The 18,301-nt window shown below is 27.1% G+C and overlaps 5 protein-coding genes across 5 annotated transcripts; 1 reads left to right on the top strand and 4 right to left on the bottom strand.

The window, feature by feature from the left end:
* Positions 1-640: 640 nt before the first annotated feature.
* Positions 641-1,993, bottom strand: OCT59_000223 (uncharacterized protein; the record flags this gene model as incomplete). Its single annotated transcript, XM_066138681.1, has 10 exons — positions 641-666; positions 738-829; positions 918-961; positions 1,221-1,237; positions 1,318-1,329; positions 1,374-1,405; positions 1,490-1,531; positions 1,576-1,631; positions 1,704-1,829; positions 1,907-1,993. The coding sequence occupies 10 exons, from the start codon at positions 1,991-1,993 to the stop codon at positions 641-643; spliced, it is 534 nt and encodes a 177-aa protein (XP_065988155.1).
* Positions 1,994-6,482: 4,489 nt separating this feature from the next.
* On the bottom strand, positions 6,483-7,817 carry OCT59_000222 (uncharacterized protein; the record flags this gene model as incomplete). Its single annotated transcript, XM_066138680.1, has 3 exons — positions 6,483-6,940; positions 7,004-7,201; positions 7,571-7,817. The coding sequence occupies 3 exons, from the start codon at positions 7,815-7,817 to the stop codon at positions 6,483-6,485; spliced, it is 903 nt and encodes a 300-aa protein (XP_065988154.1).
* A 2,175-nt stretch (positions 7,818-9,992) lies between these two features.
* On the bottom strand, positions 9,993-11,636 carry OCT59_000221 (uncharacterized protein; the record flags this gene model as incomplete). The annotated part of the gene is made up of 1 exon (XM_025317209.2): positions 9,993-11,636. One exon carries the CDS (start codon positions 11,634-11,636, stop codon positions 9,993-9,995), a length of 1,644 nt encoding a protein of 547 aa, XP_025178771.2.
* Positions 11,637-13,766: 2,130 nt separating this feature from the next.
* Positions 13,767-15,212, top strand: OCT59_000220 (uncharacterized protein; the record flags this gene model as incomplete). Its single annotated transcript, XM_066138679.1, has 1 exon — positions 13,767-15,212. The coding sequence occupies one exon, from the start codon at positions 13,767-13,769 to the stop codon at positions 15,210-15,212; it is 1,446 nt and encodes a 481-aa protein (XP_065988153.1).
* Positions 15,213-16,489: 1,277 nt separating this feature from the next.
* On the bottom strand, positions 16,490-16,726 carry OCT59_000219 (uncharacterized protein; the record flags this gene model as incomplete). Its single annotated transcript, XM_025325927.2, has 1 exon — positions 16,490-16,726. One exon carries the CDS (start codon positions 16,724-16,726, stop codon positions 16,490-16,492), a length of 237 nt encoding a protein of 78 aa, XP_025178772.2.
* Positions 16,727-18,301: the final 1,575 nt, after the last annotated feature.

The following is an 18,301-nucleotide window of genomic DNA, read 5'->3' as shown; positions in this document are numbered from 1 at the left end:
TATAATTTAAAATGAAATTATTTTTAAAATTATAATAATCTGAACTTAGTTATAACTACCATTATTTTTATATTCAGGTGCAAGTAATTCTTGATCATCAAGTTCCCACCATCCAACTGATTCATGTTTTTTGAAGATTTCAATAATATGTTCTATAGAAGAATCTGTTAACAGAGGAATAACTGTTTCTGATTCATAAAAAAACGGGAATAGGAACCCCCAAGATCTTTGACGTGAAGTACACCATTCATTTCGTGTCAAAGTAAATTGTTCCAATCGATATCACGCTATAATAAAAAAAAATAAAAGTGAATTTTATTTTGACAAAATTTAAAGTAAAATAATATACACACATATAAACTATTTACCAGATTTAGGTGCCATTTAACATTCTCAAATAATTTCATTGGCTTGTTGTTTAGTAGCTTCAACATTGGCGAACCATTCCATTGAGGTGTAGCTCTTGGCTTTTTGTTCTCCAATCATAAGGATATTTATCCCTCTTTAATTAAACAATTCTTTTTTTAAAAATATTCCATTACCGTCAACATTCCATCTGTTAAATGTTAACACCAATTTGCCTTCAAATGTAGATTCACCTACTTCTGAAGTAAAGCATTTCTACAGGCTTCATAATCCTCTATTCCATGACCTGATGAGCTAACCCTAATAATTAAGATTTTTAAGATCTGCTATAAATAGATCACGTATATTTATTATTTTTTTTTAATATCTACCTGTACCAGATTCTTCGGTAATATGAGAAGCATCAATAACACTACATTGCTTTTCACTTATTGGGCGTATATAAGTTGTTCCAATAAGTTTGCTGACCCAATAAAAAATTATTTGATTTTGTTAAATTCAATGAAAAATGAGTAAAAAAAGTAGTTAAATCATTAATTATATATAATTACCCTTGAATGTAAATTTGATATTTAATCCAGTTCAGAGACTTTTTCTTAATGCATCCATTATTTTGGTTGCAATTATATAATTATTTTGTATAATGATGATGCATCATTATTTGGACAAAAAATCAAATATTCTATATTTGGATTTATTGCAACTGTATAAATTAAATAAATTTAGTTAAATTACGATCAAAATAATTAAGTTAATAAATAAAAAAGCATTGATTAGACGGACAATTTAACCTGATTCGTAGGAAGTTCATAGAGTTATCGTTCATATCAGTTGTATTAATTATCTTTCAATACTTCTTGTGAATTTAAGACTGAAAATAAAAAAAAAAATTATTAATTAATTATAAAATTATAAACTTTTTAATAAAACATATTCTTAATGTTTACTTACTTGAATCAATTACTGGGAACTTTGTATATAAACAGATTTGTTCTGATAGTCATCACGATATTCTAATTCTGCTTCAGCTAAAGCTGTTCTAAAAAAAAGGTTATAAAGAATAAATTCAAATATTTTTTGAGAATAAATTTACAAATACAAATTTACATTTTACGACTACTACCTTGAAGAGGGAAATCGATGTATGGGTATGGGTTTATTTTGCCTGTTAATATACCCTTAAAATAATAGGCTTGTTAGAGCAATTACATTTCTCCATCATGCAAATAAAACACCTGTAACTGTTTAACTTCGTATTCATTAATCTAAAATCAACCTATTATTAAGAAAATACCGTACGAAAATTAAAAAAAAAAATCGTAAAAAGCTTTTCATACCAAAGTTCTGTAAGGATTTTCCATTAATACTCTAACAAATTCTTTTCTTTGAATTTGTAATGCTTCTAAAGCAACTTTTGCTACTTCACGAATTTGCAATGTCATTAAAGATGATTTATCAACGTCCTAAAAAAAAATGTCACTTTATAAAAATTAATTATTTCACATTATAATTGATAATGATAAAATAATAATAATCTTACTCTTAATTCCGTTAATGCTTTTAATTCAATTGATAAACCATGACAATCACATCCTTGGAATTTAACTTGAATAATATTAACGTACATAAAATATATTAAGAATACAAAAAAGTAATCCGTATCAATTATGGAACTTACTTCAATTTATATCCATGTAATACCTTATTTAATTTATTTTATTTTAAGGTCACGCGCTAAATAAAATATTGAAAGATATTATAAATTCAGTTGTTATAATTAAATTTTATAAATAAATTAAAAAATTAAATTAAATTGATGAAAATTACCTATGTGTAATTTCCATTAGCATAAGATGGACCAGCATGTAATATAAACATTTCCTTCGGATTATTTTCCATCTAGTAATCAATACAAAATTTCAATATCTTTAAAACAAAAAAAAGAAACAAGTATCAAAAAAAATAAAAAAAGAATCATAAATACCTGCCATTTGTACAGATCTTTAAAGCATCGATCTTGAAACAAAATCTATAACATCAGCCCTTAATGGAATTTTTGGTAATAATAAAATATCACTATACTATATTTATTCAATCATTATTATTTACTTTTTTTTGACGATTCGTCAATTATTTATAAAGAGAATTTTTTAATAATAATTTCCTTTGAAAATCTTATTTTAATTTATTAGGAAAATAATTTCTTTTCATAATAAACTATGATGAAACATATTAAATTAAATTTATTAATCGAGAGGAAAAAGATTTCGTCGATCAGCAAAAAAAAATTATTCATGACTGAAATAAATGCTTGATTTTTTATTTGGTGTCCAAATTCGGATGTGATTTTCAATTTTATTATTTTTCTTACTGTACGTGTCTACTTTTTCACATAATTAATTTGTCTATAAAAAATTTTACATCTTGTACGAAAAAAAAAAATTTTTTGGTTAGCGTCACGCATAAATCTTTATATAAATTATTTTGTTATCTACTGGGAAAGGGAATAAATGTACGGTATCTGGTCTGGTTTATTTTACGTAATTTATTAGCAAATTTATTTTGTTATTTTACTTAACTAAAATATAAAAATGTCTTAAAAAATAATAATGAAATAGTTATATATAATGTATATTTTATCAATTAATTCTTTCCATAAAAATAAGTTTTAAATCGATAGGGCTTAATAAAAATTAAGGCCTTTGTAATAATTTGTCCTTTATATTAAAGCTATTTTTAGGAAGGATCCAATTATATTTGAGCACTTTTCCAATAAACACGACACTCCTTTTTATTTTTTTAAAGTATATTTACCAATATTAACTGGTTTCTTTAATTTTCTAAAAGTAATTATTGGTACCAGTGGATGAATTCTCTAATTATTGCACTAACGCATTTCAATTCCTTGTAAAATATGAGAGCGGAATGATTATAATGGTTTAATACCTTTAATTGATCCGAATCTGGTAGTATATTTGGATATTTACCGAGAATACTAATACTTCTGATTTATTTTGAATTATAATATACATCAAAATTTAAATAAAATAAAAAACATATATATTACATGTATATATATAATTTTAAAAAATCATTTACTGGATATTTTGCAAGATAATAAAGTGATATACTCAACGACATCGAAGTTGCTAAAAAAAAGTAATAATAAATTTAAATGAGATAATTAATACTTCTCGCTCAAACAATTTTATTGCATATCATATCTGCTTATTATCATGACCTGCGACAAAAATGTTTACCATCTCATCTCTTAATTGTTTTACATCAGTATTAATTCCAAGTTCTAAATAAATAATGACTTTTATAGGGATTTTTCTTAATTTTATTTCTCTTATTTCTATAATATCAAAAATAAATCCATCAAATTCTTCGATCACATTCATGAATTTTCTGTTAGATTCTATATGTAATCTATTTATCAACGAAATATTCGACGGAAAGGAGACACAATAACGTATTATATGAGGAGTTTCTTCAGATTCTAAACACTATATATATTTATATTTGATTTTATGTAAGTAATAACTTGTAAAAAAAATAAACATGACAAACATGACAAAAAAATTTTTAAACTCTTACGCCAAATTTATACCCAAAAGCCCAATTCATTGTAGTATGTTGCATAATTTCGAATACATCAATTGGTCGGTTTAAATTTTGTTGAATGAAGGAAATAAGATATAATGTAGTTTCACCACACCATAAAGAAAGAGATATTCTAATTTAGAAGGATGAACCTGTCCTAAAATTTTGTGTTGACTATTTTCAATGATTAAGTAAATATTATTACATATTATCAGGTGTACCCGAATCAAAATATCTAATCTTCTTACAATATTTTATAATAAATTTAAATAATCGTTGTTTTGGCAGTATTGGTTCTTTATATTCCTCTCCCATCCAAAACTAAAATTTTCTAAACAATCACTAAATTGCTGTAATAGTAATTGCAATGATTCAATATGTAATATTTCATTTACAAATAAGATCTCAATTTAAAAGGTTTATTAACCTTAATAATTTGTTGAACAAAATCATAATCTAAAGAATAAGATGAATAGATTCTAAAACATTCAATTGATCAAAAATCTTCTGTAAAATTGTAATTATATTTTTAAAGTCAATACTATCAAATATAATTGTATTTAAGTATTTGAACAGTTAAAATTTTTCAATGATAAAAATGGATTATATAAATTAGCAAAATATCCAAAGAAATTTTTTGAGATTATGTCGTGAAATAATTATTTGTGATATAATACGTGATAAAAATTTATCAATTGAGTGGTGCGAGCTTAAGGATAGACAGAATGACGACAATAAGATAGATGAAGACGTGGATCTAATTAAAGTAGAGCTCATTGATTTGGCATTTAATACATTAAGGTGGAAAAAGAATATAATATATGGTGACTACAAAAATTACGTTAAAAAATTAAATCAAATTGAATATAAAGCAAAATATCCTAACCTGTCGATATCTTGAATATGTATTTTATCGTAATGAGCTACAAGAGATTAATTGGAAGAACACTTTTAATTTTATTCAGAAAGGTACATCGTCAAATAAAAAATTCACGGACGCGTTAGATAATGCTCTACGGTCGTATAAGATTAAAAATTTATGAAACTACTACCAACTTATACGATATTATTTGAAAGAGATTGCGGCCATGTAATGACTGATTTATGTCCTAGATGTGAAATAGATGTAGAAGATTGGGAACATGTGTGGTCTTGCAACGACAGAATATGATGTTTTAATTAAAACGTTAATTGTGCTCGAAGAAAAATTTAAGGACTCAGGAGATGAAGAAAGATATAAATTGTTAAAACGTTGGCCAAGGAAATAGTAATATTTATGACTAATGTGTTAATATTAGGAAGACAGTTGCGGATGCGGGAATTAACAAGGGGGATTTTTAACAATAAATTATACAAAATGTGTAATTCTAAAGTGGAACGTCAATTTCTAGAAGAAATTTGGGAAAATTGCTTTTTAATATAAGAACGGATATATGGTTAGAAAAATGTAGTAAAATTAGTGAAATAGAAAAAGGTAAAGGCGTCACCATGGTTGACAAAAAACGAAAGCGTGAAGATCAGTCGGACGTGACAACGGAAATATGATTGGAAGATGGTAGTGAAGAAAAAACAAATACCTTAAAAAAAGTGCAAATATCAATATAATGCAAAAAGAATTAAAAAAGAAATTATTGTAGAAAATAGAGTTAGTAACAGTTTAATTATTAATAGACCTCATCAAGATACGTGGAGATACGGTTATAGGCCAGATTTGTGTAATTTGTGATAGTTAGAATTTTTATTTTTCAGTAGTATATAGTATTAATATAGTTTTAGTATTAATATTTTTATTAATACATCCATAATAATATGGAGCTAGTAGATAGTATTCTTTACTATGTATTACTTTTAAATTACAAATTGTATAATGCAATAAGATAAATAAAAGAATGCAAGTTACTAAGTTACTAACAAAAAAAAAAAAAAACAATTATTTGTGATAAACATTTTTCAATTAATGAATGGCTAGTGGTGAACTGGTGATAGGGATTGGAATCGATTCTACACGATTCTGCCAAAATCGAATTCGACAGAATTGATTAAACTCGATTTTATTTTTATTTTTAAAAACCACGTGAACAAGATTACAGAAAGATAGACAAGAACAAAAGATAAAACAAAAGTCGAACGCTATCTAATACTAAGCTATAATCAAACCGCCCGAGGACAGCGCCACTCTGGTACCTTTAACGAACCTGGAGGAGTCCCTAACACGACATCACATCCCAATGGACCAAAGAAAAGGCAATCAAATCAAAAAAAGAAACGATCCGTATTTTTCTTTCGGCCATTAAAAGCCGCCACCTGTAAATACTGTCATAGGTGGAATGGTTAACACTATTCTAATTGTTGTACGTTGGTATAAAATTTTGTACGTGGGGGTAACCCAAAAAAAAAGATGTAATAAATTACAAGTCAATAGTAAAAATGTGGCAGAAATAATATAAATCTATAACTATCAGCGTGCCACTAAAGTAAAAAAATAAGCTGATAGTGGTAACCGAATGGGGTTAAGGTGAAGCGAAGACTTTAGAGTCTTCAGGAGACGGAATATCTAGTCTCAATTTTTTGACCTCAGTATTGTGCCTATCTATATTTATAGTTAGGGTAGGGGGACGTTTATGTGGTCTGAGCTCAAGTTGTTTCGTATCATCTGAAGTGTGTCCTTTGTAACGATAATGATATGCATTGTCATCTATGACTGAGAAGTAGTCGATTTTGAAAACACCTAATTCGCGCTCCAATTGGAGCAACTGTTTGTTGGTTTTGTAAACATTTTTTCCTTGTGTAATTCTGTTCTTTAGAACAGCACGACGCTCAATTAGAGGTGTGATTTTCTTGTGATAATGATCTTGAAATTTAGTGAGATCTTTCGTCATTTCTTCACGGTATTCTATACTGTTGGAAGAGGTACCCCAGAGTTTAGCTCTAGCGGAAAGGTCTTCTTCACGAAGAAGACGTTCTTTTTCTTGTCATTCGACCGATTCATGAGCCTTTTTACGGTTTCTAATAACTTTTAACCACTCCGTACTGCCTGGATCATGTTGTCGACCTTTGAGAGTGGCCTGTCTTTTAGATATATAAACAGGTTCGTCGGTTACATAAGGGAAGAGGTCGTTAGGAATCCAGATGCCCAACGTCTCATGCCACGTATTCTCTTCTTTGAGGAGAATGGGTTGTGAGGTGGTGGCAGGTGAGTGAGTATTTGAAGTACTAAGTGAATTATTCCCTGGATATAATCGATTCGCTTGGTCAATAAAAGGGTTCAGATCGGCTATTGTGCCGAAAGGTCTGCGTGATGCAGGGGGTATAGGAAAATTGTATTGTGCCTCATCTCTAAGCGTTGGTCTTTTATGATATTTTAGATGTTGTATAGGTTTATTAATGTGTTGTGAAGGTAAAAATAGGAAACGATGTTGTCTAGCACGGTAAAGCTTTTCATCAAGACTATCCACACGTCTATTAGATTTTCGGTTGTTACCCTGATTGTAGAAAACATATCTACAAGCCCGTTGAAAGCGGGATTTTTGTTTTTTACTCCTTTTACTACTATCGGAGTGGTGTGAACGGAAATTGTCCAATCATTTTCGGTACATACGACGCTCGTTGTATGTGGAAAGAGCTTTATGTCCATTAGTTAAGTATGAAACATCGTAGGAAATTCCAAGACGATTTGAATAAATGTGTTTTTTGACATGATGTTGCCATTGTTTATGAATAAGGGTTGCATGGAACCTTTTGTTATTGATAATGTTATTAATTGGTACCGGCGTGTGTTTCTTGATATTATGAAAAATATCTAAATTTTTATGATGGGAAACACAAGCTCGTCTATTCTGAGACATGATGTAAGGGGAGGGGACACTACACAACTGTGTGTGTTCTGTTCCAAAATTGTGAGTGGTGGAAAAATTACATGGTGTAAAGATACCAAAATGGAAACGATAACGTTTATAAGAAAAGTTAAAGAAAGTTTTTGTGCGGGAATTTCTTTGTGCGACACTGTCAGCACGTGATTTGATAACGAAATATCTATCTATTAATTTAGAACGAATAAGATTAAAATATCTCTTTTGAATGGAGCGTGGGATGACTTTTTGATGAGAAAAAAAATGTTGTAACATCTTACTAATCTGATATTTCAGATTAGGAAAGCTACAGGTGGAAGAGTAGCTAATAGGGGTTGATTTCATGTGATAATCATTTGTGTGTATTTTAAGATGAATATCATTGGTGTTTGATGAAAAATCAGCTAACTCAAAAAAGAAACTTTTTGATCTTCTGATTTCGTAAATCTTGTTACATCCAGCCCGCTTGGGTCTAGTCACGTGAAATTTATGGAATGAAACGTCGAAAGAAAATTTTCCCAAAGGGATAGGTTTATGAAAAATAAAAACCATAATATTTATTACGTTATGTAATAATAAGGTAAAATATAAAAAAACTTCTTTCAGAGGTCGGGTAATAAGGAGAAGAACCTTTCCATAAGAAGCCACCCAGTGGTCTTCTTTCTTCTCGAACGTTGAAAACGTAAAAGGGGGTGTAAATAAATAAAAAAAAGTGTTTTACTGCGGATTTCTATGTGAAAAAATGGAAAGGGGAAAGAGTTTTTTTTTTTTTTGAATTGATTAAACTCGATTATCAAATAAAAAATCGAAACTATAGAAATTATAAATCACGTGACAGCAGATCTTCGCGTTATACTAAAGTTTTAATTCTGACCGGAATTATAAGCTTGGCCAGAGTTACCTCCGATCACTGATATTCGTGCAATAAACGTTTTATTTTAAATGCAAAATCATAAATTTAATGATCAAATGATTTATATGTTAAATATGTTATCATTGGAAATTTTCCTGCCACAGGTTTAATGATGCACAATCGATTAGAAACGATCGAAATCGAAAATCGAATTTTAGAATCGAAATTTGAGAAACGATTAATCGCGGTTAGTCGATTTTAAATCGATTCTAATTATGGAAATCGATTCCAATCCCTAAGTGCTAAGTGGTAAGAAATTCAAAACCAAACAATGAAATTAAACTGCAATTAGAATAATTAGAATAAAAATTTCAAAAGTGGTATAGTATTTTGAAATGTATTTTAAAACGAATTACGATTACGAAATGTTATACCTCTGATATTGCATGTAAAACTTGAATAATTGGATCTTGTAAATTTAAGTCCAAATTACCATCAAAATAATTATAACCATGAAAAATAGACAGTGCAACTTCAAAAGAATGTAAATTTCCTTCGTCTCTATCCGATCCTGAAATCGAAAATCGAGTTTTTTTTTAAAAAAAATTTATTATCCGGATTCTGGGTCAAAATCCAGATATTTATAACCAGATATAAAAATCGTAAATATCCAGATATCTGGAAAAATAAAATTATCCGGGCTTATTTGGTTGAACCCGGTAATGAATTGAAATACTAAAAATACTAAAGATTCCAACCTTTTATTAAATACTTAATTTTTCTTAGAAATTTTAAATTTTCGCAAATATGTAAATATTTGTATTATGATAAATTCATTTTCATATTTCATTTCGAATTTAAATTTAAAAAAAAATATTTTCTATATCGTTTCACTCCTAAAGAAATTAATAATGTCAAAATTAAATAATGATATTTTTTATGAAATTTAAGAAATACAATAAAAATAAAAATAAAAAAAATCTCTCTTGTTTATTAGTCTGAACTGTTACAGCACTCTTTGATCGTACAAAATTTCATATCAAAAATTTTCTTATTCTCAATTTTTTAAACACATACGTAAGAAAGCAGCCAATCAGTTAATAATTCTAGGAGTTATCAGACATTCTATATATTTCGATGGCGATTTTTATATAATGGCTTGCTTTTCATAATCAAACATAACATGGTGTTGCAGGTACTGTTCTTTTAACGTTAATTAGGATTGATCGAGATTCTAGAAGTTTCTATATTTTACAGTACATTAATGAATTAAAGTACAACTTCCGCCTTTATAATTAATAAATTTTACAGGTCTTTATTTATTCATATTGCAAACAATAATTATCTATAAAACTATATGAATTAAAATTTAAATTATAGAATTTTTTAACTATAATATTATGTAATTTAAATTCATTTACTTCGTTTTTTAAAGTAAATAATTCATTATCTAAATCATCATGATTAGTAATAGCCAAATATTTAACCCTTTCCTTCTTCATAATATATTTCTTTATACAAAATAAAATATTCTCACTTTTATCTACCATAATATTTCTAATTAATAATTTCTTAATAAAAGTATTTTGTGAATTTTTTAAAAATATTTCCAGTTCATTTGTCCTAAATGAAAGGGATAAACATAAATATTCTAATTTAGAAGGAAGAACTTGTCCTAAATTCTGTAATACAGTTGAGCTTAATTCCCTATAATCAGTATACCTATCAGCATATGCTTCAATAGTAAGATAATTAATATTATGTTGATTATTTTCAATGAATAAATAAATATTATTATCATCAAGTATTCCCGATTCAAAATATCTAATCTTTTTACAATATTTCGTAATAAATTCAATTAATTGTCGTTTTGGTTCATCATAATCACTAAACATCATAGATTCAAATCCAAAATTTTCCAGATAATCACTAAATTTCAGTAATAGCAATTGTATTGATTCAAAATGTAATATTTCATCCATAAACAAAGATCTCAATTTAAATGGTTTATTAACCATAATAATTTGTTGAACAAAATCAGAATTTAAAGAACGACAATAAAGAATATGAATAGATTCTAAAGCATTCAATTGATCAAAAACCTCTTGTAAAATACTAATTATATCCTTAAAATCAGTAGAATGAAATATAATTGTATTTAAAGTATTTGAACAATTAGAATTTTTTAATGATAAAAATGGATTATATAAATCAATATCATATTCAAATGAAATTTTTCTGAGATTATGTTGTGAAATAATTATTTGTATTAACCATTTTTGAATTAATGAACGATAATCATTATTATATATATGAATTCCTAAAACCATTGTTGAGATTGAATTGCAATTAGAATATAAAATTTCCAATAACTTAATAATATTTTGAGTATTATAATTAAAAATATGGAATGTTAAATTTCTAATATTATATGTAAGATTTGGATTTTGTAAAATCAAGTCTATATTATTATCAAAGTAATCATCATCATAATACGTAAGCAGTTCAGCTTCAAAAGAATGTAAATTTCCTTCATTTTCAATAAACATTTCAAGTAATGACCTATAAATTAAGTTTACTAGCTTCCATTGGTTTTTACCACCTACAGTACAAACCCACGTTTGAACAGAACTTATAATTCTATCTATATTTAAGTATTTAATAAAACTAGGATAATTGAATAATGATGTATTTGAGGATATTAAATTATTATTAACTCCACATTCATATAATTTTGTTTTGACATCTTCATTTAACTTACTTAAGTAAACTTTAATAAGGTGGTGATTATCGGGATCATCCTTTAAAAATGGATCTTCCCATAATAATGGAATGGCTAAACGACACCATAATCTATTAATTAAAATGCATGAATACAATGTTGAAAAATCTTTTCTAAAATACTGTATAATTTCATTTGTTAATTCGGGTAAATCTCCTGAAAATATTTTTGAGCATGCCATGTTATTAAAAGGGAGTTGCTTTCGTTCAAAATAAATTTATATTTATCAGTTGTCAAAGTTGTACAATTTAGTGTTCCATAAAAGGACAACAAAAGAACCAAAAATAATATGTAAATCATTCCTTTTAAATAATTCTGTTAATTTCATCCACCTGATTATCACATGTTGATTTTTACAATTTTCATATTTTTACGCTTAAAGTATTATTTTAAGCAATTATTTTACATTTAAACGTTTATAATTTTTTTTTTTACAAATTTGGGATTTCTCTTAAACAAAAATTTTTTTTTCTATTTCTATAAATGAAATCTATAAAATTTATATGTGAAAATAAACGTTTAAAACCACACTTTAAGCGCTTAAACAAGCATTTAATAAACGACTGGTGTGCCATACCTGATCGACAAAAGATCCAACCAATAGACTAAGAAATGAAATGTAGGTTTAGGTTCTCTGTATCCGTTGCCCTGTAAAAAAAGTCAATCCGTTTTTTTATTCCATCTTTTTTCCGTAAAAGGCTCATATTTCCGGAATTAATAACTTTATATCAAGGAATTTATCGAATTATTTGCATTTTCCGTGAATGGATTCGTGAAAGGCTCAATAACGGATAAATTTTATAGGGTTGAAGTTGCAGCAGAGATTGCAGCAGGTAGCTGCTAGATTTTGGCAGGTAACAGTAAGTTCCCACGGGAACTTGTTTTTTCTGGTTAAAATCTTTTTCTTGGTTTTACAATTTATAGTAATCTATTAAATTATTGGATTCAAGCCAAGCTAGTTTACAGACGTAACTGCCCATCGCTATAAAAAGATCAACTATTTCATATGTATTCTAGTTTTTACTGCGGAATATATTTTATGATAAGCCTAGAAAATTTGTTTTCATATGCTACATTTGTACATCTCTCACTTTAATCCAATATTATTTTTTAATGAAGATCGCTTCATATATATATCATTAATTGAGTTGATTAAAATAAGAACTCAGAAGAAATTGAAATTTTCAGTTTTGTAATATTCATAAACACTTAGTTCATACTTTTTGAACTTGATGTAGCAACTGATTTGCTATTTATATATAAACTTACTATCACTTTATCTGAGTTGCTTTTTTTTAAAATATTTCCTAGACAGACAATTTTAAAGTGTATAATTTTGGCCGGAATTATGCCAGTTTTCAAAAAATTTGGAAGATATTTTTTTATCAGTTTACACAATAAATGTATCACAATAAATGTATCATAATAAATATAAATTAAGCATAATAAAGGACAAAAATTATAAATAAAAATAATACAAAATTATAATGATAATAGTGTATAAAAGGTTTGATTTTTCCATTAATCGATTTAATCGTGGTCATCAAAATTGCTGCGCCACTACCATTATGAAGAAGTGAAAAATTTTATGATAATCAAAATATTTTTGAATTTCAATTTCGTCTCTATCCGATCCTGAAATCGAAAATCGAGTTTTTGATTTTTTAAAAAAATTTATTATCCGGATTCTGGGTCAAAATCCATATATTTATAACCAGATACAGTATAAAAATCGTAAATATCCAGATATCTGGAAAAATAAAATTATCCGAACTTATTTGGTTGAACCCGGTAATGAATTGAAATACTAAGAATACTAAAGATTCCAATCTTATATTAAATACTTAATTTTTCTTAGAAATTTTAATTTCCGCATATATGTAAATATTTGTATTATGATAAATTCATTTTCATATTTCATTTCGAGTTTAAATTTAAAAAAAATATTTTCTATACCGTTTCACTCCTAAAGAAATTAATAATGTCAAAATTAAATAGTGATATTTTTTTATGAAATTTAAGAAATATAATAAAAAAAATATATAAAATTCTCTCTTGTTTATTAGTCTGAACTGTTACAGCACTCTTTGATCGTGCAAAATTTCATATCAAAACTCAATTTTTTAAACACATATACGTAAGAAAGCAGCCAATCAGTACTGGTTGTTCATATTAGCTTTACATGTTACCTTAATTAAACTTGTAAGACCAAATGACCTTTGTGTTTGTAACACGATCGGCATAATCATAAATAACGAACTTTTCGCCTCATTTTAAAGTTCAAACTCTTTTTTGTTGTATTTGAAAAACAATGTCTAAACTTCTTGCTGATTGTTGGAACGAGATTTTTGAATACTTGGAAGGGGACATACGTACTTTGTATTCATGCATATTAGTTAATCGTCTTTGGTGTGAAGTTTCAGTAAGAATTCTGTGGAGAAATGAATGGAATTATACTACTTCGAACTTTAGTACTTTAATTACTTGCCTTCCAAATGAGTCAAAAGAAATTTTATCTAAAAATGCAATTACTATTTTAACCCCAACTTTAAAACCTCCCACTTTCAATTATGCATCATTTTGCAAAGTTCTATCAGTTAATCGAGTTTATTACAAAATTGAAAGGCTTCTTAAAAATCAACAAAATATTCTATCACGAAATCTTATAAATTATACACAAATAGTTACGCAGGAAGTACTCCAAATGTTCATGAAAGAAATCTCTTCTTTAAGAAATCTAATTTTTTCCCCATCTCCATATATAACTTTTTCCTTATATCCTGGAGCAAAAGATTGCCTAAAAAATCTCTCAGAATTATACTGTGGTTCAGATATTTCCACCGAATTATTTTATCAACTATCTCAAACATGTTATAATATACAATCACTTACTATAGAATTTAAAAGAATTATTTCGAATGGAATAGCAGATATAATTTCTGTTCAGAGAAATTTAAAACGCTTTGATATGATAATATATAATAATATGGCAAATGTAATTTTTTCATTAATGTCAAAAGTTCCTAAAACTTTAATTAAATTAAGAATTCATAGTAGCATTTATTATACTCCATCATTGACTTTTATTGCCAATTTCTCAAATTTACAAGAACTTGAATTATCATTTGATTTTGAAGAATACTTTGTTGATTTTAAAAAGTTACAATATGTTATTTTTTCACAATTACAAGTTTTAAAAATTTGTCATAAATTGCCAAGCAATGGGTTACTGATAAAATTCTTAGAAAATAATGGGAAAAATCTAAAAGAAATTTATATAGGTGAGATTGAACGTTGTAATGATAATTTATTAAATTTAGCTATTTCTAAGTTTTGTCCAATGCTTAGAAAACTTTCCACTGGAATTAAAAATAATGAATTGGAAACATTAAAAATAATTTTTAATAGTTGCAAATATTTAGAAAGTATTAAAATTTGGTGTGGAGGTAGTTTTTTGAGCGAAAAGCAAGCATTAGAAACAGTTGTGAAATATTCACAAAATATTAATGAACTAGTATTATATCATTTATATATCACACAATTTATTTTACTTCCGAAAGAATTAGAGTCCTTTTTCATAAATTGGTCAAATCGTGTACCACAAAAATCACTTTCTTTAGTAATTATTGTATATTTATATGAAGAAAATACTAGCTTAGATAAAAATGATGAAAATATTGAAATAATTAATAAATATATTAAATTAGGCGTTATTAAGAAATTTAAAGTTACAGATGATTATCGATATAGTATTTAGACTATGTACTCATATTATTATTAATAAAATTAAAAATTTCTTTTATATGTCCATATAATTGTTTAATACGCAATTTTTTGTTAATGTAATCTATCATTTTGAGATATTATTAAAAATTTTCTTAGCGTTGCAATAAATTTTTGTAGCTAAACGCATGGGTACTGATAATCAAGAGAATTATTCATTTAAATCTAATAAAGATAGGGGTAAAAATAAGAGAACTTTTCGTTAGAATCTGATTATGATGATGAGGATTGAGATCACGTAATCAAGTGAATTATTTGTTTGAATTTAATTATAGTGATATCTTTTGAATTCAAAATAAATACAGCATTAGCAAAAGGTTTACAACCAGTTGTTAATTTCCACATAATCATGCCCACACCATATATATCAGATGATTTAGAAAATTGACGCCTTTAAATATTTTGGTACAATATAAGGTATTACTACATATATATTGCTATCTTGTGGAATGTCATTTGAAGGCCGTGATAATCCTAAATTTTCAATTAGATATTGATCTATTTTACATAAATTATTTTTAATCAATATATTTCCACTATGAAAATCTCGATGTACGAAATCTTTTTCATGAATAGTTTGAAGTCTAAAGCTTATTAATAAAATTTTATTTAAATAATTTAAAATGATTATTAATTAACGTTAAGTTATAAATACCCATCTAAAATTCGCCATCAAAATATGCAATTTTTTCTTATATATTTTTAAAAAAAAACAAATTTTGAAAATTAATTACCTCATTTAAAAATATTTATTTGGTTCTTGAGAATTTAAAATTTTTTTTATAGCAACAACGTAAAGCTTTATAAATAATACCAAATCCTCCTTCTGCTATTATTTTTAAAATTTTAATTTGTGAATACGAAACCCATTTTAATTTTGGTTTGTAGAGTGATAATCAAACTTATCTCGAATAAAACTATATATATTTAACGGATTAGAATTTTTGTTGATATTATTAATATAATTATTAGTAATCCCATAATTATGGGTTGTATATCAAAAATAATATTTGTTATCAAACAATATCTACATTCAATATAAATTATAATGCAGTATGAACACCATTTTTGACTTGAAATTGGTGAAGTTGATCCTACTCATTCGGAAAAAAATTTATAACAACAAGAACACGGCTTATAACAACTCTTATTAGATTTAGAATATACTTGTTTAAAATGTTTAACATACTCAATGCTAGTGTTTCATATTCAATATATGCATCTAAGTATATCATAACATCATCATCATCATTAAAATTCTTCAATAGCATATTTAGCAATGGTTGCAAAATTTTTGATATAAGTAACTTTTTCAGAGTATCTATTTTCACAAAAATTACATATTTTCTCACTTTCATTAAATGGAATAAATAGAATTGGTACAGGGCTAGATTTTAATTTCGGTGTTGGATTAAAAGAATTTTCATTAACTTTTAAATTATATTTACGGTAAAAACTAACAATATTTTCCAAAATTTTGCTGGCCATTTTTGTTATAATTCTAAAAAATTTTTTTTTTAATAATATTTATAATTTTTTTAATTGATTCAAAAGACGATTAGAAATATTGAATCAAAGAATTTGGTATCTAAAGATAGGTTTACTCGAAATAGATACTCCATTATGAATCTAAACTTTTTAAACCAGCGCCACCGAATTCATATTCCTTATACCGAAAGTTCCCGAGTATTTGAGCAGGATGACACTGCGCCAAATTCCATGGTCAATTACACTATCACCGCATCACGAAAATCTGATAATAAAAAATTTTTGACGCTACCCATATACAAAGATCTCTTTTTTTTTTATACGTATAACTTTGAGTATATGCAAGAAAGTTCGAGAATAATTTACGTTATCCTGAGATACAACATTACTTATCAAATTCAGATTACAACTTTCATATAGGACGAGTGGGACTTTAGGTCTCACTTTTTTTATCACCATACATCTCTATATCCCACGAAAAATATTCATAATACAATGTGTAGCCTCTTCGGATGAATTATTTATTGATGTAGTAAATAAATTACATGATTCGGCTCATAGCCGTGATACACGACGGCCAAAAGGCGCCTTGCTAAATTTTCTACACTAATATACATGATTATTGACTATCAGCTATAGATTATACCGTCTCATATATCTCTATTTTTTTTTTTGCCGGACTTCATTATACAGTATGCTGGTCTTCTTATAACGCTATGTTAAAATAGTTGGGTGGTCATTTTGATGGTGGGTCGTCTATTTGAACTGTTACATCGATATCATCTTGCACATTAATGGAATCTACACTATTTTGTCATTCGATATCCATAATCAAGAACTTCAAAACTAGAGTTGTTCGTTTTTGACACTTATAACGTGTTTATGTGTCGCGTCACGTCACTTGAGGCCATTTTCATTTAAATACTGATAAAGAATTCCAGTCAATCAATTATGTGGTAACATAGAATAATGAAAATGTAGACTGAAAAGATTCGAAGCAATAAGAACCGATTTAATTTTTCTCTTTGTTGCGTTTCTTTCCGCTCATGTCATTTTACAGGTCCCTATAAATTAGCATTGAAACCTTATGTTAGTTCTAGCTCATTCACTTCAGGCCATAATAGTGAATACCAAAATGGTATCGTAAACAGTGACCAATTTGACAAGTGGTTGTACACCATAACCCAACTACCTTAGGGATAAGCATACATTTCGGGAGTGACTATATATATGGTATCCTTCACTACTATCTATGTCTTCCATTATGACAGGTCATAATATCGAACACCAAAATGGTATTGTAAACAGTGACCATTTTGACAAGTAGCCATACACCATAACCCAATTACCTTAGGGATAAGCATACATTTCGGGAGTGACTATATATATCATGGTATCCTTCACCACCATCTATATCCTCTATTATGACCATCAGATCCTTTGCAAGAGTGACTCCAGAGCACTTGTCAGCCAACTACTATATCTTTAAGACGGTGAATTTGAACCTGATGACTTATATTCAGGTACCTTAACTAAGGCTCCACTTTCAAAGATATAACCTTGGGGTGGGTTCTC

The sequence above is a fragment of the Rhizophagus irregularis genome, chromosome 1, assembly GCF_026210795.1.
Source record: "Rhizophagus irregularis chromosome 1, complete sequence".
Classification (NCBI taxonomy): Eukaryota; Fungi; Glomeromycota; class Glomeromycetes; order Glomerales; family Glomeraceae; genus Rhizophagus; species Rhizophagus irregularis.
Note: the sequence above shows the minus strand (reverse complement) of the source record. Positions and strands in the feature narration are given on the sequence as shown.